A 27,550-nucleotide genomic window follows, 5' to 3' on the forward strand; every position below is an offset into this window, starting at 1 on the left:
AATGCATACATGCTGTTGGAGTAAAGTAGATTTCATCCAAATGCAGTTTACAGATATACAGTAAACTACATTACTGTGTAATAACCAAAGGTGTGTAGTATAGAAATTGGACACAGGGTGTCAGTCTTGTTCAGATAAAGTATACAAGTATGCAATACGTTTTGTGGCGAGGCTCCATGAAATCTCCTACAAAGGAAGCTGAGGACATAAAATATTAAAATACAGAAAGGCAAAAAGTCATCCAAAAGATAAGAGAATCCACATATATACTAACCATAGTGCCAAAGATGCCATCACTGTTGCAATATTCACCAACACATTTTAATAAAATGTTTAAGAACATCAATTTGTGGAAGCTGCTCTTTATTTGAAAAAGAAAGAAAAAAACTCAGTCAATGTCTGCTACACGTTCTAATTACATAAACAAAAATATAATCTGCGCCAGACAAATGCAGAAAATATCCTGAATCAAACTTAGGTAGTCAGATTTTGATTGAATTGCTTTCATATTTCATACATCTTTCACTTCCCTCTCCGTTGAACAGTCAGTTTTATATACACAGAGCACCGATCAACAGTGCCCCTCTCTCACCCTGTTCCACTGGATCTTTATACAACTAATTTACATCAAAACTGTAACCCTTGTTTAGTATCTGCAACACCCAGACACACTCTCCTCTCGTCTGGCTCCCAGGGAGTCAGAGCTGAGGAGCTGTTGCGGGTAGCGCGTAAAGATGTGTGCAATATAAAAGCAATTCATTCACATTCAGAGTAAAGGCAGCCATTTAAACGGTCAGTGAGTCGATGGCATGCCAAGCTTAAAGCAAAATGGATCCCACCCCAGTGTGATGCTTCAGAAACGTGGATGAAGTGTTTTTCAACTAGACAGAAAAGTTGTTCCATTGCAAAAAACTCTAGGCACAGAATTGACTATATAGATTACTGACTCATACTGGAACCCCCTACTCCACTTGCACAGGGGAGATCATGAGATTTGAGCTAGTAAGAATTGTTCTTAACACAAAACTTGGAGAACATTTAGTGCTCTATCATTGCATTTATATGTGTATTTTATATAATATGTATTTTCTTTTCTCTACCTCTCCAATGAAACAATCCAACATCCATGTTTAATGCTGAAGCACTCCCACAGGTGTTCAATGTACTATAGATTTTCCCCCCAGTCTTAAAACCAAATAATAAATAAATAAAACACACAAGGAATGTCTACTGTAAACACAGTAAAAAAGACAAACTAAAACAGGTGTAAACGTCATTAGCATCACTACTCAGTGACAGTTAAATAACTAGGAAATGGATGACTGATGATCGGATCAAGAGAGGGAAGGATTCCTCTTTCTTCATGTCCCCCCTCCCCCTCGATTAGAACACCAAGCTGTTACATCCAACCACAGTAGTATTTCCAAATACATTAGATATCAAAGTCTCTCAGCACCCATAGCTATCTTTACAGATTATAAAATGGCTGTGGAATCCCTATAGGTTTATTATTATTATTTTTTTACAGCAGCATCACTTGAGGTCTTGGACAAATGACAGAATAATGGGTGGTGAATTCTCTTCTTCCCAGCGTCATTTGGACATGGTTTCCATGGTTTTCCTCCAGTCATTGCACTGTTCGTTGTGTTCTTGACATGTCTGTATTTGGGGGGAGGGGGTGAACATTTCCGTGAAGAGTTAGACTGGCAACGAGGACAAAGCTTTGCTGCTAAGTGCTTCATCTTCTGAGAGACACTTCGTATTACATGAACTGCATCTGTGGGTGGAAATCATCATACAAGGATTGATTAGACCAGAGTTTTACCAGCTCACTCATGGTGGTGCTGAAATAGTAAACTGAATAAATACAATGAAAAGGCATCACAATGTCCTCAGAGCAAAAGCAACTGTCACAATGGCAACCTATTGGCTGAAAACTACAATACTATATCTAAAGTCATGGCATGGGGGAAAACGCATATCAGCAAAGACGTAATGGCTACCGTATCTGGAAAGTGTAAAACAAATTAAAAAATGCTGAAATGCATCTGCTGATTGTTTAAGCGAGCAAGACACAAACCAATTAAATCAGGCCAATATAAAGTGCAAGAGATATAGCCAGAGGAAATAAACAGCAGTGGTTGATCAGATGGAAGAAGCAGTGAGTTTTCAAATGAAGGAAGAGTAAGAGAAGAGAAAAAAAAGAGAAGCATGAGTGTAAAGCCGCGCTGTGCATGCATGTACATCCGCAAGCACAGAGCATGCTGTACCTAAGAGACGCTCTACAAGAAATCCTTGAGAGAGAGCTGTGCAAATGGGTCCTGTCCAGGGGCTCTGAGAGGACTCTGGCTGGAAGGACTAGAGGCTGCAGAGGGCTATTACAGGGAGAGGGAGAAACACATGGAGAGGAGAGGTCAGAGAGAGCGAGAGTGTGAGTGAGAGGGAGGGATCAGATCGGGTGAAAGACAGGTTACACCAAGGGGGGTAAAATTGCGGACTCTTGAGGAAAGGGATGACAGACAGATTTTGTCCCTCTCCTCCTGAGAGGTAAGAGTAAACTAGAACACTGTTGTTATCACAGGGGGTAGTACACACACACACACACACACACACAGCTAATGTAACTATACACAGCACTGAATACACCTGGACACTGAACTCACGTGCATGGTACACACACACACAGAACCGATTATTATACAAACACACACCTGAGCGCTGGATACAGAGCTGAAGGGGTTGGGCGGCCTCATGACGGGCTGGTTGTACATCATGTTGGGTTGGTTCATCATACCCATAGAGCCAAGCTGTTGGGGTGGCTAAAGACAATCGCATAGAGAAACATCAAGCATAAGAGACATGCTACAGTAGATTGCATAGCACAGAAGCATGTATAGCACGTATTACTGTTATTCTTATTGGCTATTACCGGTCAGTGCTATCTCTACTGTATGGCTATTACCTCTCAGCGCTATCTCTACTGTATGGCTATTACCTCTCAGTGCCATCTCTACTGTATGGCTATTACCTGTCAGTGCCATTTCTACTGTATGGCTATTACCTGTCAGTGCCATCTCTACTGTATGGCTATTACCTCTCAGTGCCATCTCTACTGTATGGCTATTACCTCTCAGTGCCATCTCTACTGTATGGCTATTACCTCTCAGTGCCATCTCTACTGTATGGCTATTACCTCTCAGCGCTCTCTCTACTGTATGGCTATTACCTCTCAGTGCCATCTCTACTGTATGGCTATTACCTGTCAGTGCCATCTCTACTGTATGGCTATTACCTCTCAGTGCCATCTCTACTGTATGGCTATTACCTCTCAGCGCTCTCTCTACTGTATGGCTATTACCTCTCAGTGCCATCTCTACTGTATGGCTATTACCTGTCAGTGCCATCTCTACTGTATGGCTATTACCTGTCAGTGCCATTTCTACTGTATGGCTATTACCTGTCAGTGCCATCTCTACTGTATGGCTATTACCTGTCAGTGCCATCTCTACTGTATGGCTATTACCTGTCAGTGCCATCTCTACTGTATGGCTATTACCTGTCAGTGCCATCTCTACTGTATGGCTATTACCTGTCAGTGCCATCTCTACTGTATGGCTATTACCTGTCAGTGCCATCTCTACTGTATGGCTATTACCTGTCAGTGCCATCTCTACTGTATGGCTATTACCTCTCAGTGCCATCTCTACTGTATGGCTATTACCTCTCAGTGCCATCTCTACTGTATGGCTATTACCTCTCAGTGCCATCTCTACTGTATGGCTATTACCTCTCAGTGCCATCTCTACTGTATGGCTATTAGCTCTCAAGGCTAGCTATACTTTACGCCTATTCCCTCCGTAAATAATAAAACATGTTATTTAGCGGACACCTTTACAAATACTTAAGGACATCTCACATTAAAAGTAGGCCTACATAAAATCAAGTGCAGTACATAAAATCAAGTGCATCAAGAGGTGTGTTTTGAGGAGTTTTTTTTAATGACATGACTGTCTGTATGTCGTATGTGTGTGTGGGGGGACAAGGAGACCAGCAGAGGAGCAATACTAGCTACTGCATGGCTTTGTCCCTTAGAGATAGCTAATGCATGGCTAATTCCCTCAGTGCTAGCTAATGCATGGCTACGTCCCTCAGTGCTAGCTAATGCATGGCTACGTCCCTCAGTGCTAGCTAATGCATGGCTACGTCCCTCAGTGCTAGCTAATGCATGGCTACGTCCCTCAATGCTAGCTAATGCATGGCTACGTCCCTCAGTGCTAGCTAATGCATGGCTACGTCCCTCAGTGCTAGCTAATGCATGGCTACGTCCCTCAGGGCTAGCTAATGCATGGCTACGTCCCTCAGGGCTAACTAATGCATGGCTACGTCCCTCAGTGCTAGCTAATGCATGGCTATGTCATGGATTAGCTAATGGAATGGATCCAGACATCCAGCTGACAGATACTGACCATGCCATATCCCCCCATCATGCCTGTGGGTGTTGTTGCAGGGTAGGCCATGACTGGGGGGGTCTGTGGAGATACAAACACACGAATGATGACGCAACATCTTCTCCCACAGAGAATACAGCAGACCAATGTCAAGTCAAGAACTTCTTAACATTGTCTGAAACCAACACTAGAGTGATACATTAGCTAAACACTCATCACAGGCAAATAAGAGCACCAGTACTTAAGAGGCCAGTGTAGTGTGTATTACCATGGAGACGGGGTTCCAGGTGGTGTTTGGGGCTGCTTTGGGCTGCCAGTTGCTACCGCCAGTCAGCCTCTTCTCCCCAGGCTGGCTCCAGTGGATGTCACTGTAGATTAAGACAGCTAATATTAGCACTGGCTCCTAACTGCTGCTGGCTATACAGAACAGTTCTTCATCTAGCACTGACCACAGCACGTTGAAGAGACTGAACAGCTCACTTACTTTTTCGTTGTGCCATTTCCAATCCCGAGATCTAGAAGAGGATAGTAATATAAATGTGAGATATACACATCCAGAAACAGTTCATTCTTCTGCTATAGCTGTGTGACATAGTGCGGTCTAACCTAGGAGTATATCAAATAAAATATAAATAGACACCATGATTCAGTCAGGCAAAGATGGGTGTTGATCTCTCTTAAATTCATAGTTTTCTGTTCTGGGAGTTTAACCTGAATGAAATATCCTAGTATGACGTTGTGACACCTACTTCCCACCAGGTTGGCCAGGGAGGAGTCCAGGTCATCTCCCACCAGTTTGTCTGACAGCTGATTGATTGAGCACAGGGCCTGATTGGAGCCAACCATGGTGGGTTTCAGGATGTCTAAGGAGGACAGAGAGGTGTACATTGGTTGGATGTGAAACACCATGTGTATCAAACAGTATAATAGTCAACACCTCACCATCAGATTCCATGTTGTTAGCACCGGAAGCTTTGGCTCCAAAGACTGACTCGAAGTCCACTTGGAGTGCTCCTGGGGGAGGGGCCTGTGTTGCTGTGGAGTACCCTGTAAAGAGGTCAGAGGGGAGGCTGCTCAGAACACAGCAGGTGCAATGATGGAGAAGTATTATTCCATTGGTGTCAAAGTCAGAGCTCCTAAATAGCTACAGAAAGTCACCTTACAGAAAATGGTGGTCTCCTTCTAAATGGCTAGAGCTACAGGTTCTCTAGTACTCTACCTCTGAATAGACCTGCTACAGTAGAGCTACAGGTTCTCTAGTACTCTACCTCTGAATTGACCTGCTACAGCAGAGGGCTCAGTGGGGTAGGGGGCCTGGTGTGGAAGGTGCTGGGCCATGGCCACTGGACCACCACAGAAGGAGTCTGACAACGCCAAAGTATGGGCAGGAAGAAGGAAGAGAGCAAAGGAAGGCATTTCAAGGCACGGCAAGAAAGGCAAGCAAGGCAAAGTGACAGTACAGACAAAAGGAGAGTTTTACTTGTTAGTGTCCCTAATTCTAACAAAATCAAAACAGGAGCTGCAGAGTACAAGGATATAAAAATATCCTATTGACACTAAAGTCATCTAAATCACCAGACTACCCTAACCATAGGGTTAATATGGGGCCACTAAACACATTACATGGGTTGAGGGGTCTATGTTTGCCTATGGGCTCAGGAAACATAGGCTGGGATGGTGAGCCATCATAGTACCTGAGATGGAGTGTTCTATCCGCACTGTGCGTTTGTAATTGGTTGAAACGGACGAGTTTGTGTCAGTAAAGGGATTATAACGATCTAGAGAATCAAAAATAATATTAGTAAGGGAAACAGATTTAAACTTATACTGCTAAGAGAATACTACAAGAGAAAATAATCTAATTATTGGTTTGTAATATCAAAATCTAGAAGCAATAGCCTATTTGAATACATTATGAAACAATATATATCAGCAGCAGGAAAACCATCATTTGAACACAACCACTTAGTCAGAATAATCTTGGACATGGGTTTACTAGACACTAAAATGTGAGACCTCAATGGATAAAGCCTCATATTAGACTGAACTGGCATGGGAGCCTATCAAACCCAGTAACTCCACGTCACAGTGTTAGCTTGTGGTTCAAACCTTAGCTTCCATTATAGGACTGTGCTACAATAAAAATATGGCAAGTGGAGGCTTTGCATTTCAAGGTACACAACAAACATTTAACTGTAGACAGCCATGAGATCATTTACAGTGCATTCAGAAAGTATTCAGACCCCTTGACTTTTCCACATTTTGTTACGTTACAGCCTTATTCTAAAATTGATTAAATACAATTTTTCCTCATCAATCTATACACAATACCACATAATGACAACACGAAAACAGGTTTTAGAAATTTCAGCAAATGTATTAAAAATAAAAAACAGAAATACCTTATTTACAAAAGTATTCAGACTCTTTGCTATGACACTCGAAATGAAGCTCAGGTGCATCCTGTTTCCATTGATGATCCTTGAGATGTTTCTGCAACTTGGAGTCCACCTGTGGTAAATTCAATTGATTGGACATGATTTGGAATGGCACACACCTGTCTATATAAGGTCACAGTGCATGTCGGAGCAAAAACCAAGCCATGAGGTCGAAGGAATTGTCCGTAGAGCTCCGAGACGGGATTGTGTCGAGGCACAGATCTGGGGAAGGGTTCCATTTCTGCAGCATTGAAGGTCCCCAAGAACACAGTGGCCTCCATCATTCTTAAATGGAAGAAGTTTAGAACCACCAAGACTCTTCCCAGAGCTGGCCGCCTGGCCAACTGAGCATTCAGGGGAGAAGGGCCTTAGTCAGGGAGGTGACCAAGAACCCGATGGTCACTCTGACAGAGCTCAAGAGTTATTTTGTGAAGATGGGAGAACCTTCCAGAAGTTCAACCATCTCTGGAACTCCACCAATCAGGCTTTTATGGTAGAGTGGCCAGAGATGCCGCCACTCAGTAAAAGGCACACGACAACCTGCTTGGAGTTTGCCAAAAGGTTCCTAAAGGACCAATATTGAACTCTTTGGCCTGAATGCCAAGCTTCACATCTGGAGGAAACCTGGCACCATCCCTATGGTGAAGCATGGTGGTGGCAGCATCATGCTGTGGGGATGTTTTTCAGTGGCAGGGACTGGGAGACTAGTCAGGATTGAGGGAAAGAACAGAGTAAAGTACAGAGAGATCCTTGATAAAAACCTTTTCCAGAGCGCTCATGACCTCAGAATGGAGCGAAGATTCACCTTCCAACAGGACAACAACCCTAAGCACACAGCCAAAACAACGCAGGAGTGGCTTCGGGACAAGTCTCTGAATGTCCTTGAGTGGCCCAGCCAGAGCCTGGACCTGATCAAACATCTCTGGAGAGACCTGAAAATAGCTGTACAGCAACGCTCCCCATCCAACCAGACAGAGCTTGAGAGGATCTGCAGAGAAGAATGGGAGAAACTCTCCAAATACAGGTGTGCCAAGATTGTAGTGTCACACCCAAGAAGACTCGAGGCTGTAATTGCTGCCAAAGGTGCTTCAACAAAGTACTGAGTAAAGGGTCTGAATACTTATGTAAAATGTGAGTTTTTTTTTTTGTTATTATACATTTGCAAAAAAATCTAAAAACCTGTTTTTGCTTTCTCATTATGGGGTATTGTGTGCAGATTGAGGGGGGGGACAATTTAATCCATTTTAGAATAAGGCTGTAACGTAACAAAATGTTGAAAAAGTCAAGGGGTCTGAATACTTTCCCAATTGACTGTACATGTAGACAGAAGTAACAGTTATGAGAGACTTCCTTCAAATTCCCAGAGACACAGGAAGGATATTTCAGGAGGAACAAAGAGCATCTTTACCACTAAACATTTCATGACCAGACGTCCTAGAGGAATAGCTAACACCGTCGGAGGACACGACAGGTAAGTGAGCAGCTGCATCAACAACGACTTTTGACAGGAAAGGGTTAAGGTTTGGCATGGAGTCATCTCCAGCTTCAGCAGAGGTGAAAGGATCTAGGCAGGCAGAGGAGAGAAAGAAAGACGAGATACAGAAGAGAAGAACAGGAGGACATCAGAGTCAGACACAACAGGAAGAGAGGGAGAGCACGAAGAACAGAACATGGTAGAAGATACTAGACAGTAGAGTGGTCCTGTGGTGGTGGCTGTTTCTCCTACCTGCCCATGCGGTGGCCACAGGAAGCCCTGTAGAACTGGCCTGCATTGAAGGGTTAAACGTCTGCTGAATGTCAAACAGGTCACTCTCCATCTTCAGAGCACTGAGGAGAGAAGACAGCAGGGATGCGATACCTGAATCCACACTGGGACATGTAGCTAAACATCAGCATTACGATACACACAGAAGTATTGAGGTAGAGGTTCCCCCTAACCACAGATCTGGAATCAGAGCACTCTAAATCCTAACCTTAACCACTAGGAAAATGAAGAAATATCTGACCCTGTATCAGTGGTTAGGAGCAATTTATACATAATCCACGCTGACCTCTCTGGTCAACCACATGAGTGGGTAAGCTTCACAGGTCATAGGTGAACATTTACCCATTGGAGCAGCTGGGTGTGGAGAAAAGGTCGATGGCTGGGGCTGTGCTGATAGTGACCCCGGTGGTGGAGACAGGAGACGTGTCTGTGGTGGCAAAGGAAGGCCTCTTGGAGAGCTCCTTCAGCCTCTGTTCCTGGGTGGAAAGAGTCCAAGTCAAATACAGTAGGCGATGATTGTAGTCATGCATGTGGGCCATACTGGATCCACCAAACAAGGCTTTGAATTGTTCAAATCATTGCCTGCATACTGCAACATATCACTGTCCTTCACATGTAGATGGGACAGGCAAAATGAAACCACGTCCATTCTAATCATATTGATGTTGTGATCCACGTGTCATGACGGCTGTACCTTCAGTGCTTTGAGACGAGCCTGTTCCTCCTCCAGAGCAGCCTGCTTCTCCCGCTCATCTACTTTAGTAAAAGACATCCCTGTACTGGCCAGCGAGGACACTGCGTTGGATAGAGTACTGGCCCTGAAACAACAGTAAACACCTTTAGGCAGAATACTACAGCAACCCTGGCTGAAAACATCAATAACCATTACCATGAATAATAATTAAAGCAATCTTGGCTTAACAGCTTGTGCACAAAGCAAATCAGTTATTATAGTGGCAGCCACTTCTAGGCTACCTGCAGGGGGAATAGTGGACTCAGTGCCAAAGACACTCCAGTGTGAGACATAGGATACGTCCCAAATGGAACCCTGTTTCCTATGCACTACTTTTGACCAAGGTATGTTCAAATGTAGTGCACTATGTAGGGAATAGGGTGCCATTTGAGACGTAGCCCATCCTGTACATACCTGCTGGCAGCGGTGGAGTCTTTGACTTTCTTCCCCTCTAGTGAGGCCAGGTGCTGCTCCAGAGCTTCCAGAAGGCTACTGGGAGCCTGTTGTAATGGAGAACAGCAGTTAGTAAAGGCCAGGGTTGGAAACATGCAGCTACACTGTACTATATGAACACAACCATCTAAGGCAGTGGTGGTCAACCTAGTTCATCTAATGCACTGTACATACACTAGCTATATGACTTCAGTTTTTCCTGACAACCTTTCGGAAAACGTTCAGCTGGTCATGTTACGTGGTGAGAAAAACTCAGGTCCCAACTATACTGTTCCATATACCACTATACCTTAGTTACTGGATTCTAGCACTTTTTACATTTTATTGAACCTTTATTTAACTAGGCAAGTCAGTTAAGAACAAGTTCTTATTTACAATGATGGCCTACCAAAAGGCAAAAGGCCTCCTGTGGGGACGGGGAAATACATTGATGGACAAGCAGAAACACAAAGGACTGTGGGTAGCCCACCACCAGTCAATGGTTGTATGCGTTTCAGCTAAAAGCCCCATTGGATGAGTGATATTGAAATGTATGTGGATGACACACATCACAGCACTTTCATCATACAGTATGTGGTGTTGAATTTGCAATGCCTAAGCACACCTGGGCAGCCATGTTGGATGGGCTATGTACATTTCATGTGACAAAGAGACCTTTGTGTACAATTTGCTTCACTCCTATAAAACACAATGTCAATCAGACACAGAGTTAGAGTAGAGGCATGCAAAGACAACACCAAAGCAAGTCACAGACACAGAAGAAGAGTGAGATGAGAATACTTACACAAACTGTGAACTAAAGGTGGAAAGATAAGGGGAAATACAGAATATAAAGGTGGTGATGGTCAGAGATAAATAACTATAATGTATTTGAAGGGTATAACACTGTTACAGGTGCCTCATAAAAAATGTATTAGGGGACATAACACACAACTAGTGCACTTGTACTTTCAAGGAAAAGTATGATCCTTGGTGGAGGAGGGATTTTCCTTGGAAATACTGTAATATAACCAGTGTCACTGTAAAAGACTGACTGTAGCGCGACAGGTGTGGGGGGCCATCTATTCAATTTGCAGTACAGTGTGAAATCAGAAGTACTGTAAGATACACAGTCAGTTTGGACTCTTAACAGCTTAACACCTTTATTTACCGTAGATAGAGCCTAATCAAGAAGAAGAAAAATGAGAAGAAAAATAAGGCAACAATTGGCAACATGCATTGGAGGACTTCATGCACTGAGCAGTGCCTTCTCTGGGAGACGTGTGCAGGGTGGAGTAAATATAGTGTGGTGGGGCAACAGAGCTGATTAAATAAGAGGAGTTAATACTGAGAGACACGCATACAAAGAGAATACAGAATGAGAGTAGAAAATAGGACGTGACAGCGAGAAACAAGGGAGAGAAAGTGAGAGCAAGAGAGAGAGAGAGATGGAGACAGAGTAGTAATCCAACTGCAGAGACAAATGGATAGAGTAAGTTTGGTGTGTAGGCTTTTTGTTCAGAGAGTGTGTCTAATAGGTTTTACCAGTAAATCCCTCATACTGCAAGGCTCATTCAGGGAGTTGAGTGTAAGGCCTTACCTGGGAAAGGTCTGGAATGTCTCCTCGATCAATCCCCACCTGCTGTCAAACGAGAATATGTGCAAATTTATAGTGGTGCCTCTAAATTAAAACTTATTTTCTACCACTACAATTTTCTCACAAAAATGTAAATATATCGGAGGATGTTCCCTTCCATGAATGGTATTGAATGAATGAATAGCATCAAACTCAAAGCAGGTGAAGAAGAAATCACCTCTGCCACTTTAAGGAACTCTGAGATTCGGGTCATTCGGGTCAGGAACTTCTTGTAGATATCCAGGCCCTCTTTACACTGGGTTTTCTTCATGTCAAAGTACTTCTCTGTGGTAAAATAAAAAATAAAAAACAGCAGACATTAACTCTGAAAGTCTGTAGACACACTAGGGATAAACTCTGTAGAGAATCTAGTCTCCATTAGTAAAATGTAGTACTGTACATATCAAAAGACCTACAGTACAAGGATCTACAAAGCATCTCCAGACTAAACATTTTAAAAGAGTATTGATCAGAAACTAGTGAATAAAATACAGTTGGAGTTGAGGTTTTACCCAGCAGGTTGATGATGCCTTCGTTATATGCAGCAAAAAGCCTAATAGAATCTTTGAAGAGGAGCATGAACCCTGCATTGATCACTCCGTTTGTGAGCTCATTGGCATTAACCTGAAGGAGACACATCATTCAGTTTCACATAAGCCATAAGTTGCCCTTTTAACACACAATAATGACTTTGGCTTCGCTGACAAACAATTAAAGAGCAGGTCAGTGTGGAGGAATATGTGTCCATCTCTGGTTTCAGCCTGTATCTATCTCTGGTTTCAGCATTGTCCATTCAGTAATCAGTATTCCTGACAATCTGTTAGCCCCAGGAACCTTCTCATATTACAGTACATATTACAGGACCTGAGCAGCACAGTTCTGGGGAGGTTGACCTCAGACTCACATTGAAGTCGAGGAGGGCGTCCATCTGGTTTTGTATGATAGGGATGGTCTTCAGTAGCTTCTCTGTATTCATGGTCCTCATCACCCCATCCACCCTGTTGAGATGTGTGTGTAGTGTTAGATAGGTGTTAGAAGCACAAATGACAGAGAGGGAGGGAATCAGTGAGAATAGCCGCAGCCAGTCAATTTCTACTGCATATTAACAAATCGTTCCCAGAGTTACAGAAATACCCCTGTGATTACTTCATGGGATATAAAAAGCGTTGAACATTTTGAAAAAAATGACATTCTGTCGTTAAAACTGACAGGAATCTTGTTCTCTTCTAAACTAAATATTTGAGCTGTCATAAATATTTTCATTATTTTTACACCTGTGGGCGGCTCTGCAAGGAGAAAGTGTTTATTGTAAGAAATTGTTTGAGCCTTTAAAACTCCATAGACATACATTCAGCTAAGGAGAGGGTCAGTCAAAAACAAACATACCACTTTCTTTTGTTGATATGTTGGGAATTTCTTACCCTCGCTTTACTTTAGTGAAGTCAAAGGCAACCTGTCTGTATGACACAGCCTTCTCATTCAGATATCGACTGTACCTCCGGATAAACGTGGACATATCGTAGCCTGGGAGAGAGAGACCTGAGAAGTGATATAAATCTTACATTTGTCATGAAAACCTACATGAGAATCATGCTATATTCGTTCATAAGTTATATTGTTTCCGCTTATAAGTATTTGTCACTAACAGTTAAAGGTGAGCTTGAAAACAGCAGTTGAGAGCCAAGTACTCATACTTTACCTTGTAAACCACTTTTGTCCAAAAAATTACTGAGGTTGAATAATGTGTTCCTTGAAGCCAAGTACTGGACAAAACGCTGTATCAAAGAAAAAGAGGGGTATCAACGCGTGTTCTTAATTTCCATTGATCTACAGAAATAGAATTCGACCGGCGCACCAGAGTAATTTCCAGATTTTTATAAAAATATTTATTATGATATAAACCTAGAAATTCCATGGTTAGCAATTGATTGTCTTAATGTCTGAACTGAAAACTTCAACACTATAGCATTGCTATTATAGAAATAATATATATTACAGACAATAATGTAATGAGTGGTGAATGTAGCCATAGAGAATACTGTAGAGAGTGGTGATTGTAAGCTCAGCTCACCTCATTGCCGTAGACCATGAGGTGGTGTGTGGCGATGAGCGACTTGAAGACCACCACCCAGCTCGTGCTGGTGGTCCTTTCAAACAGCGAGTCAGCCAGCTGGGGAATGTTCACGTTCATCTCATTGGTGCAATGGATCAGGTCTAAGGACGAGACAGACAGACAGAGACATGTTAGCAATAGCTCGATGTCTACGAAGACCATGGATAATTGATGTCAAGTAGTAACAGTAGTGGCCAGTAGAAGTTAAAACAACTTTGGATACAAGGCATTTCCCCTATGGGGGAGTTGAATTTTGGGGTCAAGTCGCGTTAATAGTCTATGAAAGACACTGTTTTTAAATCTGTTCAAAACAGAGACACGGGCACTCTCCCCTTAACTGCAATCTCATTCAATTAGCTTTAATTCAAGGTCTTGCTAATTGCCTAACTATACTCAAGACACTTAATTACTATGCTACGGTACTACAGGCTGCCTCTCTCTTAAGTTTTTTGCCATGGCAATTCCTCAAGAGGGTCTACTAAAGTTCAATAGATGAAAGCCTGATGAATATGTCACCATCTTTAAATCAAACAATATATTTTTGGTCAAATATCTTAAGTAACTACTAGTTGCTCCTTCCGCCACCAGTTCTCTCCACTCGTCTATAGCCTCAGTTGGCCTAAAGCTCTACTCTAACGAGCCCCATGAACCAGTACAAGTCAGCTTCTAGGCTAAGTTCCTTTCAAGCTTATTTTCTCTTCACAACATAACAAGAAGAAAATTGATTCTCAACCGTTTATGTAAGTTTGCTATTTGAGGCCTGGGTCTTTTCTTGGGCACACAGACATGACAATCTTATCAGCTCTTAACCAACCATGCTATTTTGTTTGTTTTTTTCACGTTGTTCGTAACTTATTTTGTACATAATGTTCCTGCTACCGTCTCTTATGACCGAAAAGAGCTTCTGGACATCAGAACTGCGATTACTTAGATTAGACATAGAGTTTTTCTTCAATGAGTCGGACGGGAGGGATATACTACAGACACCCGACCAGGCCCGGATCCCTGTTACTCGCTGGATAAGGAAACTGAGATTTCACGGAAAAAGATCAGGGTGCCTTGTGAGGATCAGGTGATGAGAGGCTAATCTGCCTTTGCCTTCCGTCCTGCTAGCTAACGTTCGATCGCTAGAAAATAAATGGGACAAACTGAAAGCACGTATATCCTACCAACGGCACATTAAAAACTGTAATATCTTATGTTTCACCGAGTCGTGGCTGAACGACGACATTAAGAACATACAGCTGGCGGGTTATACACTCTATCGGCAGGATAGAACAGCAGCCTCTGGTAAGACACGGGGCAGTGGCCTATGCATATATGTAAACAACAGCTGGTGCACGATACCTAAGGAAGTCTCAAGGTTTTGCTCGCCTGAGGTAGAGTATCTCATGATAAGCTGTAGACCACACTATCTACCTATAGCGTTTCCATCTGTATTTTTCGTAGCTGTCTACATACCACCACAGACCGATGCTGGCACTAAAACCACACTCAGTGAGCTGTATACTGCGATAAGCAAACAGGAAAACGCTCATCCAGAGGTAGCGCTCCTAGTGGCCGGGGACATTAATGCAGGGAAACTTAAATCAGTTTTACCTCATTTCTATCAGCATGTTTGCAACTAGAGGAAAATGGTTGAGAAAATTCTAGACCACCTTTACTCCACACAGAGACGCGTACAAAGCTCTCCCTCGCCCTCCATTTGGAGAATCTGACCATAATTCTATCCTCCTGATTCCTACTTACAAGCTAAAATTAAAGCAGGAAGCACCAGTGACTTGGTCTATAAAAAAGTGGTCTGATGAAGCAGATGCTAAACTACAGGACTGCTTTGCTAGCACAGACTGGAATATGTTCCGGGATTCTTCAAATGGCATTGAGGAGTTCACCACATAAGAGAATGACTTTATCAATAAGTGCTTTGAGGACGTCGTCCCCACAGTGACTGTACGTACATACCCTAACCAGAAGCCATGGATTACAGGCAACATTCACACTGAGCTAAAGGGCAGAGCTGCCGCTTTCAAGGAGCGGGACTCTAACCCAGAAGCTTATAAGAAATCCCGCTATGCTCTCTGACAAACCATCAAACAGGCAAAGCATCAGTACAGGACTAAGATCGAATCGTACTACACCGGTTCTGACGCTCATTGGACGTGGCAGGGCTTGCAAACTATTACAGACTACAAAGGGAAGCACACCATTATCCCAGAAACCCTAGACCCACTCCAATTTGCATAACGCACCAACAGATCCACAGATGATGCAATCTCTATTGCACTCCACACTGCCCTTTCACAGCTGGACAAAAGGAACACCAATGTGAGAATGCTATTCATTGGCTACAGCTCAGCATTCAACACCATAGTGCCCTCAAAGCTCATCACTAAGCTAAGGACCCTGGGACCAAACACCTCCCTCTGCAGCTGGATCCTGGACTTCCTGACGGGCCGCCCCCCAGGTGGTAAGGGTAGGTAACAACATCCGCAACGCTGATCTTCAACACGGGGGCCCCTCAGGGGTGCGTGCTCCGTCCCCTCCTGTACTCCATGTTAATTCATGACTGCACAGCCAGGCACAACTCCAACACCATCATTAAGTTTGCTGATAACACAACAGTGGTAGGCCTGATCACCGACAATGATGAGACAACCTATAGGGAGGTCAGAGACCTGACCATGTGGTGCAAAGACAACAACCTCTCACTCAACGTAATCAAGACACATGATTGTGGACTACAGGGAAAGGAGGACCGAGCATGCCCCCATTCTCATCGATGGGGCGTCCACATCACCAACAGACTAACATGGTTCAAGAGCTATTCCCCCTCAGGAGACTGAAAAGACTTGGCATGGGTCCTCAGACCCTCAAAGGGTTTTACAGCTGCACCATCGAGAGCATCCTGACGAGTTGCGTCACTGCCTGGTATGGCAACTGCTTGGCCTCCGACCGCAAGGAACTACAGGGGGTAGTGCATTCCCCCCCCCCCACACTGCTGCTACTCTGTTATTATCTATGCATAGTCACTTAAATAACTCTACCTACATGTACATATTAGATAATTCATGTAGAGCAGGGCTCTCCAACCCTGTTCCTGAAGAGCTACCCTCCAACCTCAGTTGTAAATCTATCAACCAGCTAATTATTAGAATCAGGTGCGCTAAATTAGGGTTGGAGTGAAAACCTACAGGACAGTAGTACTCCAGGAACAGGGTTGGAGCCCTGATGTAGAGAATGGGGGATGCCAGTCAAACCTGTGCTTACCCATTCTCATTCAGAGTCAGACTGAGTGATGAACAGATAGTCAGTGTAATAACCAGGCCTGGCTTTCTGGCCTATATTCTCATGTTTTCAGGAGTCTAAGTAGGACAGTATAACCTTCCAGAGCAGCAGTTAGCATGGCTAGCTGATTATTCAGGGAAGACTGGGAGGGGCGACTTTCACTCATACTGTTAGATCAAGACTCCTGTACCCCAGGAGAGTACTGTAGGCCTAAACTCAACTAACAGGTGTGAAACAACAGGCTGGCTGAATCAATTCACAACTTTAGCATAGATAGTCCATAGGATTAAAAAGTTATTAAAAGTGGACACTTTCAGATTAACTGACCAGCGATCACCTTGGTTTCACACAGTTTTCCAGTAGTTTCAAAGAGCAATTTCTCCCAAAATAATTTAGGAAAATAAATAAAGTATGTAGCTAGCCTACTACATGCTTCAGTTGGGGTCTGAACCAGCAACCTCCACGTCATTGTACCTGTGTGTCATGCAATATGCTCCCATAATGAAAATGACATTTGAACGGTAACCTATTATGCATAACCAGCTTGCAGAAGAGATATAACATGCTTGAAATTGAATTACATATACTGAAGAAAAATATAAAAAACAGGTAAAGTGTTGGTCCCGTGTTTCTTGAGCTGAAATAAAAAATCCCAGACATTTTCCATATGCACAAAAAGCTTGTTTCTCTCAAATTTTGTGCACAAATTTGTTTACATCCATGTTAGTGAGCATTTCTCCATTGCCAAGATAATACATCTACCTGACAGGTGTGGCATATTAAGAAGCTGATTAAACAGCATTATAATTACACAGGTGCACCTTGTGCTGGGAGCAATAAAAAGCCACTTTAAAATGTGCAGTTCTGTCACACAACACAATGCCACAGATGTCTTAAGTTGAGGAAGCATGAAAATTGACATGCTGACTGCAGGAATTTCCAACAGAGCTGTTACCAAATAATTGAATGTTCATTTCTCAACCATAACCCGCCTTCAATGTCGTTTTAGAGAATTTGGCAGTATGTCCAACCGGCCTCACAACCGCAGACCACGTTTAACCACGCCAGCCCACAAACTCCACATCCAGCTTCTTCACCTGCGGGATCGTCTGAGACCAGCCACCCGGACAGCTGATGAAACTGAGTATTTCTGGCTGTAGTAAAGCCTTGTGAGGAAAAACTAATTCTGATTCGCTGGGCTTCGCTCCCCAATGGGTGGGCCTGGCTCCCAAGTGGGTGGGCCTATTCCCTCCCAGACCCACGCATGGTTGCACCCCTGCCCAATCATGTGAAATCCATAGATTAGGGCCTTTGACTGATTTCCTTAAATTAACTGTAACTCAGTAAAATCATTGAAATTGTTGCGTTCATATTTTTGTTCAGTATATAATTAAATGTATTAAAGTGAGAGTGAATTAAATGGAGAGGTCCTTCGTTGCATTCACTGTTACTTGTGCATCTTTGCAACGAATAGTGTTTCTGAGGATGGTCACACAGATTAAAAAAGAAAACTTGAAAAAGTCAAGTTATTTTTTTATCATACAGTGCCTTCGGAAAATATTCAGACCCCTTGACTTTTTCCACATTCTGTTACCTTAGCCTTATTCTAAAATGGATTACATTGTCATTATGGGGTATTGTGTGTAGATTGAGGGGGGGAAAACAAAGCAAAAAAATGATAATCTTACAAATAAAAACGGACATTTACATAAGTATTCGAACCCTTTACTCAGTACTTTGTTGAAGCACCTTTGGCAGCAATTACAGCGTCGAGTCTTCTTGGGTATGACACTATAAGCTTGGCACACCTGTATTTGGGGAGTTTCTCCCATTCTTCTCTGCATATCCTCAAGCTCAGTCAGGTTGGATGGGGAGCGTTGCTGCACAGCTATTTTCAGGTCTCTCCAGAGATGTTCGATGGGGTTCAAGTCCGGGCTCTGGCTGGGCCACTTAAGGACATTCAGAGACTTGTACCGAAGCCACTCCTGTGTTGTCTTGTTGTAAGGTGAACCTTTGCCCCGATAAGAGGTCCTGAGCAGGTTTTCATCTAGGATCTGTCTGTACTTTGCTCCGTTCATCTTTGCCTCGATCCTGACTAGTCTCCCAGTCCCTGCCGCTGAAAAACCTCCCCACAGCATGATGCTGCCACCACCATGCTTCACTGGAGGGATGGTGCCAGGTTTCCTCCAGACGTGAAGCTTGGCATTCAGGCCAGAGATTTCAATCTTGGTTTCATCAGACCAGAAAATCTTGTTTCTCATGGTCTGAGAGTCTTTTGGCTAACTTCAAGCGGGCTGTCATGTGCCTTTTACTGAGGCGTGGCTTCCGTCTGGCCACTCTACCATAAAGGCCTGATTGATGGAGTGCTGCAGAGAAGGTTGTCCTTCTGGAATGTTCTCCCATCTCCATAAAGGAACCTTAGAGCTCTGTCAGAGTGACCATCGGATTCTTGGTCACCTTCCTGACCAAGGCCCTTCTCCCAATTACTCAATTTGGCTGGGCAGCCAACTCTGGGAAGAGTCTTGATGGTTCCAAACTTCTTCCATTTAAGAATGATGGAGGCAACTGTGTTCTTGGGGACCTTCAATGCTGCAGAAATGTTTTGGTACCCTTCTCCAGATCTGTGCCTCAACACAATCCTGTCTCGGAGCTCTAGGTACAATTCCTTTGTCCTCATGGCTTGGTTTTTGCTCTGACATGCACTGTCAACTGTGGGACCTTATATAGACAGGTGTGTGCCTTTGCAAATCATGTCCAATCAATTGAATGTACCACTGGCGGACTCCAATCAAGTTGTAGAAACATCTCAAGGATGAGCAATGGAAACAGGATGCACCTGAGCTCATAAGCAAAGGGTCTGATGAGGTATTTCTGTTTTTAATACATTTGCTAAAAATGAAAAAAAAAGTGTTTACGCTTTGTCATTATGGGGTATTGTGTATAGATTGCTGAAGATTTTTTATTTAATCCATTTTAGAATAAGGCTAGCATAGAAAAATGTGGAAAAAGTCAAGGGATCTGAATACTTTCCGAAGGTACTGTGTAACACACACACACACACACACACACACACCAGTCAAAAGTTTGGACACACCTACTCATTCAAGGGTTTCTTTATTTTTACTATGTTCTACATTGTAGAATAGTGAAGACATCAAAACTATGAAATAACATATGGAATCATAGTAAAAAATAAATTAAAAAAATAAAAGTTAAACAAATTAAGATATATTTATATTTGAGATTCTTCAAAGTAGCCACCCTTTACACACTCTTGGCATTCTCTCAACTAGCTTCATAAGGTAGTCACCTGGAATGCATTTCAATTAACAGGTGGGCCTTAAAAGTTAATTTGTGGAATTTCTTAATGTGTTTGAGCCAATCAGTTATGTTGTGACAAGGTAGAGATGGTATACAGAAGATAACCCTATTTGGTAAAAGACCAAGCCCATATTATGGTAGAAACTGCTTGAAAAAGCAAAGAAAAACGACAGTCCATCATTACTTTAAGACATGAAGGTCAGTCAATCCGGAAAATGTTCTCTGCTGCAGAAGTTAAGTTTATTAGAGTTACCTGCACCTCATATTACAGGCCAAATAAATGCTTCAGAGTTCAAGTAACAGACACATCTCAACATCAACTGTTCATAGGAGACTGCATGAATCAGGCTTTCATGGTCGAATTGCTGCAAAGAAACCACTACTAAAGGACACCAATAAGAAGAGACTTGCTTGGGCCAAGAAACACAAGCAATGGACATGAGACCGGTGGAAATCTGTTGTTTGGTCTGATGAGTCAGAATTTGAGATTTTTGGTTCCAACCGCTGTGTCTTTGTGAGATGCAGAGAAGGTGAACGGATGATCTCCGCATGTATGGTTCCCACCGTGAAGCATGGAGGAGGTGTGATGGTGCTTTGCTGGTGACACTGTCTGATTTATTTAGAATTCAAAGACACACTTAACCAGCATGGCTAGCACAGCATTCTGCAATATGATATGTTGCTCAGGTGTGCACCAGGGCCTCCCACTCCTCTTTCTATTATGGTTAGAGTCCGTTTGCGCTGTTCTGTGAAGGGAGTAGTACACAGTGTTGTATGAGATCTTCAGTTTCTTGTCAATTTCTCGCATGGAATAGTTTTCATTTCTCAGAACAAGAATCGACTGACGAGTTTCAGAAGAAAGCTCTTTGTTTCTGGCCATTTGGAGCCTGAAATCGAACCCAGAAATGCTGATGCTCTAGATACTCAACTAGTCTAAAGAAGGCCTGTTTTATTGTTTCTTTAAATCAGCACAATTGTTTTCAGATGTGCTAACATAATTGCAAAAGGGTTTTCTAATAATCAATTAGCCTTTTCAAATTATACATTTGGATTAGCTAATATTGCTGATAATGGGCCTCTGTACGCCTATGTATATATATGTGTAAATCTGCCGTTTCCAACTACAATAGTCATTTACAACATTAACAATATCTACACTGTATTTGATCAATCTGACGTTATTTTAATGGACAAAAATGTTTTGCTTTTCTTTCAAAAACAAGGAAAAACAAGTGACCCCAAACTTTTGAACGGTAGTGTGTGTGTGTGTGTGTGTGTGTGTATATATATATATATATATATATATATATATATATATATATATATATATATATATATATATATATATATATATATATATATATATATATATATATAGCAGTCTGATGGATGCCTCGTCTGATTAAGCAGGCTGTAATTTACAATTAATTGGTATATACAGCCTGAAACTAATGCCTGCAAAATTGTGTAAATGTTCCTTACAAGCCAGAATGTTGAATACAATTACATTCACCAGTTGTCTGTGTGGTTTGTTCTTCAGCTGCTCAAAATTTGAGACAAAGTATATACCAATTAATTGTGTATTACAGCCTGATTAAATCAGACTACTGGAGTCCAGAGGAAAATCTTTGTGCCTGGCCCTGACTGCTATAAAGAGCTCTCTGTACCAAATACCTCTTACTCCACTGGCAAGTAACCAGGCAGCTCTGCTACACAGGCAGCCAAACCATTCACAGACCTCAAGTGCAAACACAGCTTTGGCTAGACTTCTGATTGAGCAAATATTGCAAAGGGATAGGCCTACCAACCAATATTGAGAGAACAATTCTAATATGATTTGAGTGTACTATACTTGATTATAAAAAAATGTAATAGAAATGTATAAAACACCCACAATCATGAATTGATTATTGATACTCTACCAGTCCATTTGAATTTCAATTATGCATAACACCCCATTGCAATGAAAGGGCATCCTGACACATTCTATTTCCCTTTCCTGTGAGCAATTGCTACACCTTTGTAACTAGAGACCAGGTGAGTGAGACAGACCATACAATAGTTGGAAGTGACATACACCCCTTGACTTTTCCTACATTGTGTTAAATGGATTTAAAATTGATTAAATTGAGATAGTGTCACTGGCCTACACACAATACCCCATAATGTAATTATGTTCTTAGAAATGTTTACAAATTAATAAAAAATGAAAAGCTGAAATGTCTTGAGTCAATAAGTATTCAACGCCTTTGTTATGGCAAGCCTAAAGTTCAGCAGTAACAAAAAGTCACATAAGAAGTTGCATGGACTCACTCTGTGTGCAATAAGTGTTTAACATGATTTTTGAATGACTACCTCCTCTCTGTACCCAACACATACAGATAATTATAAGGTCCCTCAGTCGAGCAGTGAATTTCAAACAGATTCAACCACAAAGACCAGGGAGGTTGTCCAATGCCTCGCAAAGGGCACCTATTGGTAGATGGGTAATAAAATGTTTGTTTTTTAAAAAAGACATTGAATATCCATTTGAGCATGAAGTTACTAAATTACATTGGATGGTGTATCAATACACCCAGTCACTACAACAATACTGGCGTCCTTCCTAACTCAGTTGCCGGAGTGTAAGGAATTTGGATTTCACCATGAGGCCAATCGTGATTTGAAAATAGTTACCAGAGTTTAATGCAGGGTTTCCCCTAACTTGAACTTGATTGATGAATTACGGTCACTGATTAGTAAGGAACTCCCATCACCTGGTTGTCTGTCGTAATTGAAAGTAAAAAACAAAAACCAGCAGACACTTGGCCCTCCATGGAATGAGTTTGACAACCCTGTGCTAAAGTAAAACTGCCAAACAATGTGGCAAAGAAATGTACTTTACAAGCATTTCGCTACACCCGCAATAACATCTGCTAAACATGCATATGTGACAAATAAAATTTTATTTGATATGTCATGAATACAAAGGTTATGTTTGGGGCAAATCCAACAACATCAGAGTACCACTCTTTATATTTTCAAGCATAGTGGTGGCTGCACCATGTTATGGGTATGCTATTCATTGGCAAGGACTGGGGATTTTGCCAATATAGGAAAACCTGGTTCAGTCTGGTTTCCAACAGACACTAAGGGAGAAACATTAACCTTTCAGCAGGAAAATATCCTAAAACACAAGGCCAAATGTACACTGGTGTTGCTTACCAAGACGACATTGAATGTTCCTGATTGGCCTAGTTACAGTTTTGACTTACATCTGCTTGAAAATCTACAGCAAGAAATTAAAATGTCTGTCTAGCAATGATCACCAACCAACTTGACAGAGCTTGAAGATTTTTTTTAAATAATGTGCAAATATTGTACAATCCAGGTGTGCTAAGATCTTAGAGACTTACCCAGAAAGACTCACAGCTGTAATCGAGGCCAAAGGTGATTCTAACATGTATTGACTCAGAGGCGTGAATACTTATGTAAATTGGATATGTGCATTTCATTTTCAATACATTTGATTTGTTTTAATCATTATTGGGTATTATGGTAAGATGGGAGAGAGAAAATTATATTTAATCAATTTTGAATTCAGGCTGTCACACAACAAAATGTGGAATAAGTCAAGGGGTATGAATACTTTCAAAAAGGCACTGTATGTGTGCGGCCCCCAGCAGTGACACACACCTAGTAGTGATGATAATGTAGGCTACAACTTACATATGAGACAAAGCATTCTACTCTGAAAAATGAACAAGATAGTTTCCACAGCTGAGCTGTTCAAATGTGGTTGTTATACACTCTTCTGGTAAATAGATAAAATAGGTCTACTGAATTTACTCCCTGGAACATATATTTTGGGGGGCATTTTTGTATAGCCAAAACGTTAATGTACTGTATCATAGAGAACTTGTCAATAATTTGCAAGATAAGATACACTATGACTGATAATTACATGTTAACTGTTTAGGTCTGGGAGGGCAGCCTAAAGCTATGCAGAATGAATGAAACCACTTAACAGACGGCTAGAAAGCTAGCTAATGTGACAGTGATGATGAGTAGGCCTACACTGAAATTATCAAAAAATGGGATATTACTGTTAACGTCCAGTTAAATAATGTTACGAGCAGTCTCATTGTATGCTCCCGTTTTGCTAAAATGTATGCTTGAAACATTTTGACAGGAGCTAACATAGCAATAACATTAGCCTATCCACTCAGGCTTCAGGCCTTGTCAGCATCGCCATAACTCACGAGATGAAGACCTCCGACTGGTTTTAATGAATGACACATCAGAAACTCTCGATAATTTCGATACTTACAATCCAAATGTTTCTTTTTCGGACCCATTATTTCATGTGTGGTGGCCTTGCATACTGTTTTCGACACAGCAGATCCAGTTACACTGTGCTGGGCTGCAGTTATCCTGTCAGTAATGCTCTGCCCCGACATCTTCGTTTATTGATGCAACAAAGAATTTGAAAAATCACAATGTCTATAAAGTTCCAAATTAATTGAATTATATAATCTCCACGGTCGACACCTCCAGTCCACCACCTATTTAAAAATAAAGAAAGGGGAAAAACTGAAAGAAAAAGACAGGGCGACGAGGCAGAAGAAAAATTATACAACAAAACGTATCAAACGTATCCAAAGCTTGCTTATTTCAGTCCAGTGTTGATCCGAATGACGCCTTTGATCAAATTGATTTCATAAATAAAGATGCGGTGGTACATTTGGTAGGCTGACTCATTCTCTGCCTATCTCTCATCCCGATCTCTCGCTCACTGGATCCCTGTGTGTCTTCGTATCGCCACTCCTACTGGGTTTAAAGGACTAGAAGCATTCAGGGAAATGGCGGGCCTGCTCTGTTCTCAGAAAGGTTAGAATGTATGACGTTTACACGGAGCATGCCGACCTGGAATCAGATTTTACATCATAATCCATCAAATGTTATTCTGTGCAGGTGTCCACAACTGATTGTGGTTTTGGTGGGAATGTAATATGCCAGACGAAAGCAGTTAGACCTTAATCAATTTTCACCAATAATATTATAATATTTTCCAAATCTCAAGATAAACTGCTAAACAGGCATATGCCCACAGTTATTTATTTTTTGCAACACATTTGTCCAAGTTCCACTCCCTGCAGGCTGCTATTGACTCGTTTCTGTTGATTAGGCCTAGGCTACACAGGCTCTGTAAGTGCATTCACACAGGCAGCCAAGATTCGGATCTTTTTCCACTAATTGGTCTTTTGACCAATCACATCAGATCTTTATCAGAGCTGATATGACTGGTCAAAATACCAATTAGTGAAAAAAATATCAGAATTGAGCTGCCTGTGTGAACGCAACCTATGGAATCATCTTGGACGTTATTTAACTGTGGTTCAATTCAGTGCTACCACTACCAAATACCACCGGGGGGAAGTATAGTGCCACAAAACTCTCAACAACATGATCACATCCTTCATCCCCATCCCACCCTGAACAATGAACATCCATTCATCTACTCATCATAGACTGTAAAGAAAAAGGATTGTACAATTACTGTGAAAAAGCAGAGTCACTCTAGGTATTAAGTTTACATCTATAGAAATAGTTTGGAGCCCTTTCGATAACTAAATGACTGCTAAAGTTATTGGATAACCTCAAGTTAGATTAATTTGAACTGTTTGTAATCATTTTTCAATTACAAAGTAGCCCCAGAGCCATATATTTTATTCTGATATGGCTCTGGCTCTGAGTAGGCCTATACATCACAACACTGGAAGGAAAAGGTTACATTTGTGTGTCAAGTGCCTTGACCCATGAGGAAGGCTGTATCAGGTTGTATCACAACTGGCCATGATTGGGAGTCCCATAAGGCGATGCACAATTGGCCCAGCATCGTCCGGGTTTAGCCGGTGTAGACCGTCATTGTAAATAAGAATTTGTTCTTAACTGACTTGCCTAGTTAAATAAAGGTTAAATAAAAATAAATGTAAAAATGAGACAGGCTGTAATGTACAGAACCTTAAAAGGAAAGGGCTAGTGTTGAACAACAAATGTTTTATTTCTTAATTTTGTCTTGACAGTCCAAAAGCCTATGTAAATTCTTAATTTATTATAATTACATCAGATTATTGCAGGTGCATCCATCATAACTTCACTATCTCCTCTATTCTCATTGCGCTGGATATATAGCCCATTATTCATTTCCCTTATCCTGCTTGCCTTTCTTTTCTATTTTCAATGAAGATGGATGACTGATATTTGACTGAGTATTTATGACACTGTCCTTATTCTCTATGTAAAGGGTTGCGTTACATACATAAACAATACAGTTGAAGTCGGAAGATTACATACACTTATGTTGGAGCCATAAAACTCGTTTTTCAACCACTCCACAAATTTCTTGTAAACAAACTATAGTTCTGGCAAGTCGGTTAGGACATCTACTTTGTGCATGACAAGTAATTTTTCCAACAATTGTTTACAGACAGATTATTTCACTTATAATTCACTGTATCACAATTCCAGTGGGTCAGAAGTTTACATACACTAAGTTGACTGTGCCTTTAAACAGCTTGGAAAATACCAGAAAATGATGTCATGGCTTTAGAAGCTTCTGATAGGCTAATTGACATCATTTGAGTCAATTGGAGGTGTACCTGTGGATGTATTTCAAGGCCTACCTTCAAACTCAGTGCCTCTTTGCTTGACATCATGGGAAAATCAAAAGAAATCAGCCAAGACCTGAGAAAAACAATTGTGGACCTCCACAAGACTGGTTCATCTTTGGGAGCAATTTCCAAATTCCTGAAGGTACCTCTTTCATATGTACAAACAACAGTACGCAAGTATAAACACCATGGACCACGCAGCCATCATTCTGCTCAGGAAGGAGACGCGTTCTGTCTCCTAGAGAGGAACGTACTTTGGTGCGAAAAGTGCAAATCAATCCCAGAACAAGAGCAAAGGACCTTGTGAAGATGCTAGGAGGAAACGGGTACAAAAGTATCTATATCCACAGTAAAGCGAGTCCTATATTGACATAACCTGAAAGGCTGCTCAGCAAGGAAGAAGCCACTGCTCCAGAACCGCCATAAAAAAGCCAGACTACGGTTTGCAACTGCACATAGGGACAAAGATTGTACTTTTTGGAGAAATGTCCTCTGTTCTGATGAAACGAAAATGGAACTGTTGGGCCATAATACCCATTGTTATGTTTGGAGGAAAAAGGGGGAGGCTTGCAAGCCGAAGAACACTATCCCAACCATGAAGCACGGGGGTGGCAGCATCATGTTGTGGGGGTGCTTTACTGCGGGAGGGGCTGGTGCACTTCACAAAATAGATGGCATCATGAGGTAGGAAAATGATGTGTATATATTGAAGCAACATCTCAAGAC

General features: G+C 41.9%; 1 protein-coding gene across 13 annotated transcripts; it reads right to left on the reverse strand.

Annotated features, from left to right (window-relative positions):
- Positions 1 to 346: 346 nt before the first annotated feature.
- LOC115206391 (phosphatidylinositol-binding clathrin assembly protein) lies at positions 347 to 25,033 on the reverse strand. Of its 13 annotated transcripts, none has more exons than XM_029773289.1 (24): positions 24,481 to 25,032; positions 13,524 to 13,666; positions 13,152 to 13,227; positions 12,874 to 12,976; positions 12,357 to 12,450; positions 11,965 to 12,076; positions 11,631 to 11,737; positions 11,417 to 11,458; positions 10,622 to 10,633; positions 9,799 to 9,884; positions 9,346 to 9,469; positions 8,994 to 9,127; positions 8,613 to 8,713; positions 8,295 to 8,450; positions 6,143 to 6,226; positions 5,717 to 5,812; positions 5,391 to 5,495; positions 5,198 to 5,311; positions 4,933 to 4,963; positions 4,717 to 4,816; positions 4,467 to 4,529; positions 2,712 to 2,819; positions 2,271 to 2,375; positions 347 to 1,777 (listed from the first exon to the last, which is right to left on the reverse strand). In XM_029773289.1, the coding sequence occupies exons 1-23, from the start codon at positions 24,608 to 24,610 to the stop codon at positions 2,283 to 2,285; spliced, it is 2,214 nt and encodes a 737-aa protein (XP_029629149.1). In that variant the 5' UTR covers positions 24,611 to 25,032; the 3' UTR covers positions 347 to 1,777; positions 2,271 to 2,282. The 13 variants fall into 13 exon arrangements, with proteins under 13 accessions (XP_029629149.1, XP_029629146.1, XP_029629147.1 ...); XM_029773286.1 differs by having other exon boundaries at positions 12,874 to 12,991; XM_029773287.1 differs by having other exon boundaries at positions 8,994 to 9,121; positions 12,874 to 12,991; positions 24,481 to 25,031.
- Positions 25,034 to 27,550: the final 2,517 nt, after the last annotated feature.

Source organism: Salmo trutta, chromosome 13 (assembly GCF_901001165.1).
Source record: "Salmo trutta chromosome 13, fSalTru1.1, whole genome shotgun sequence".
Taxonomy (NCBI): domain Eukaryota; kingdom Metazoa; phylum Chordata; class Actinopteri; order Salmoniformes; family Salmonidae; genus Salmo; species Salmo trutta.

Excerpts from the sequence above, each read along its gene's own strand:
- LOC115206391 (XM_029773286.1), bottom strand. The coding sequence starts at position 24,610 with ATGTCGGGGCAGAGCATTACTGACAGGATAACTGCAGCCCAGCACAGT. Across the intron at positions 11,738-11,964 it reads AGGCATCATCAACCTGCTGG|AGAAGTACTTTGACATGAAG; the intron begins GTAAAACCTCAA and ends ATTTTACCACAG. Across the intron at positions 9,128-9,345 it reads CTCGTCTCAAAGCACTGAAG|GAACAGAGGCTGAAGGAGCT; the intron begins GTACAGCCGTCA and ends CTTTCCACCCAG.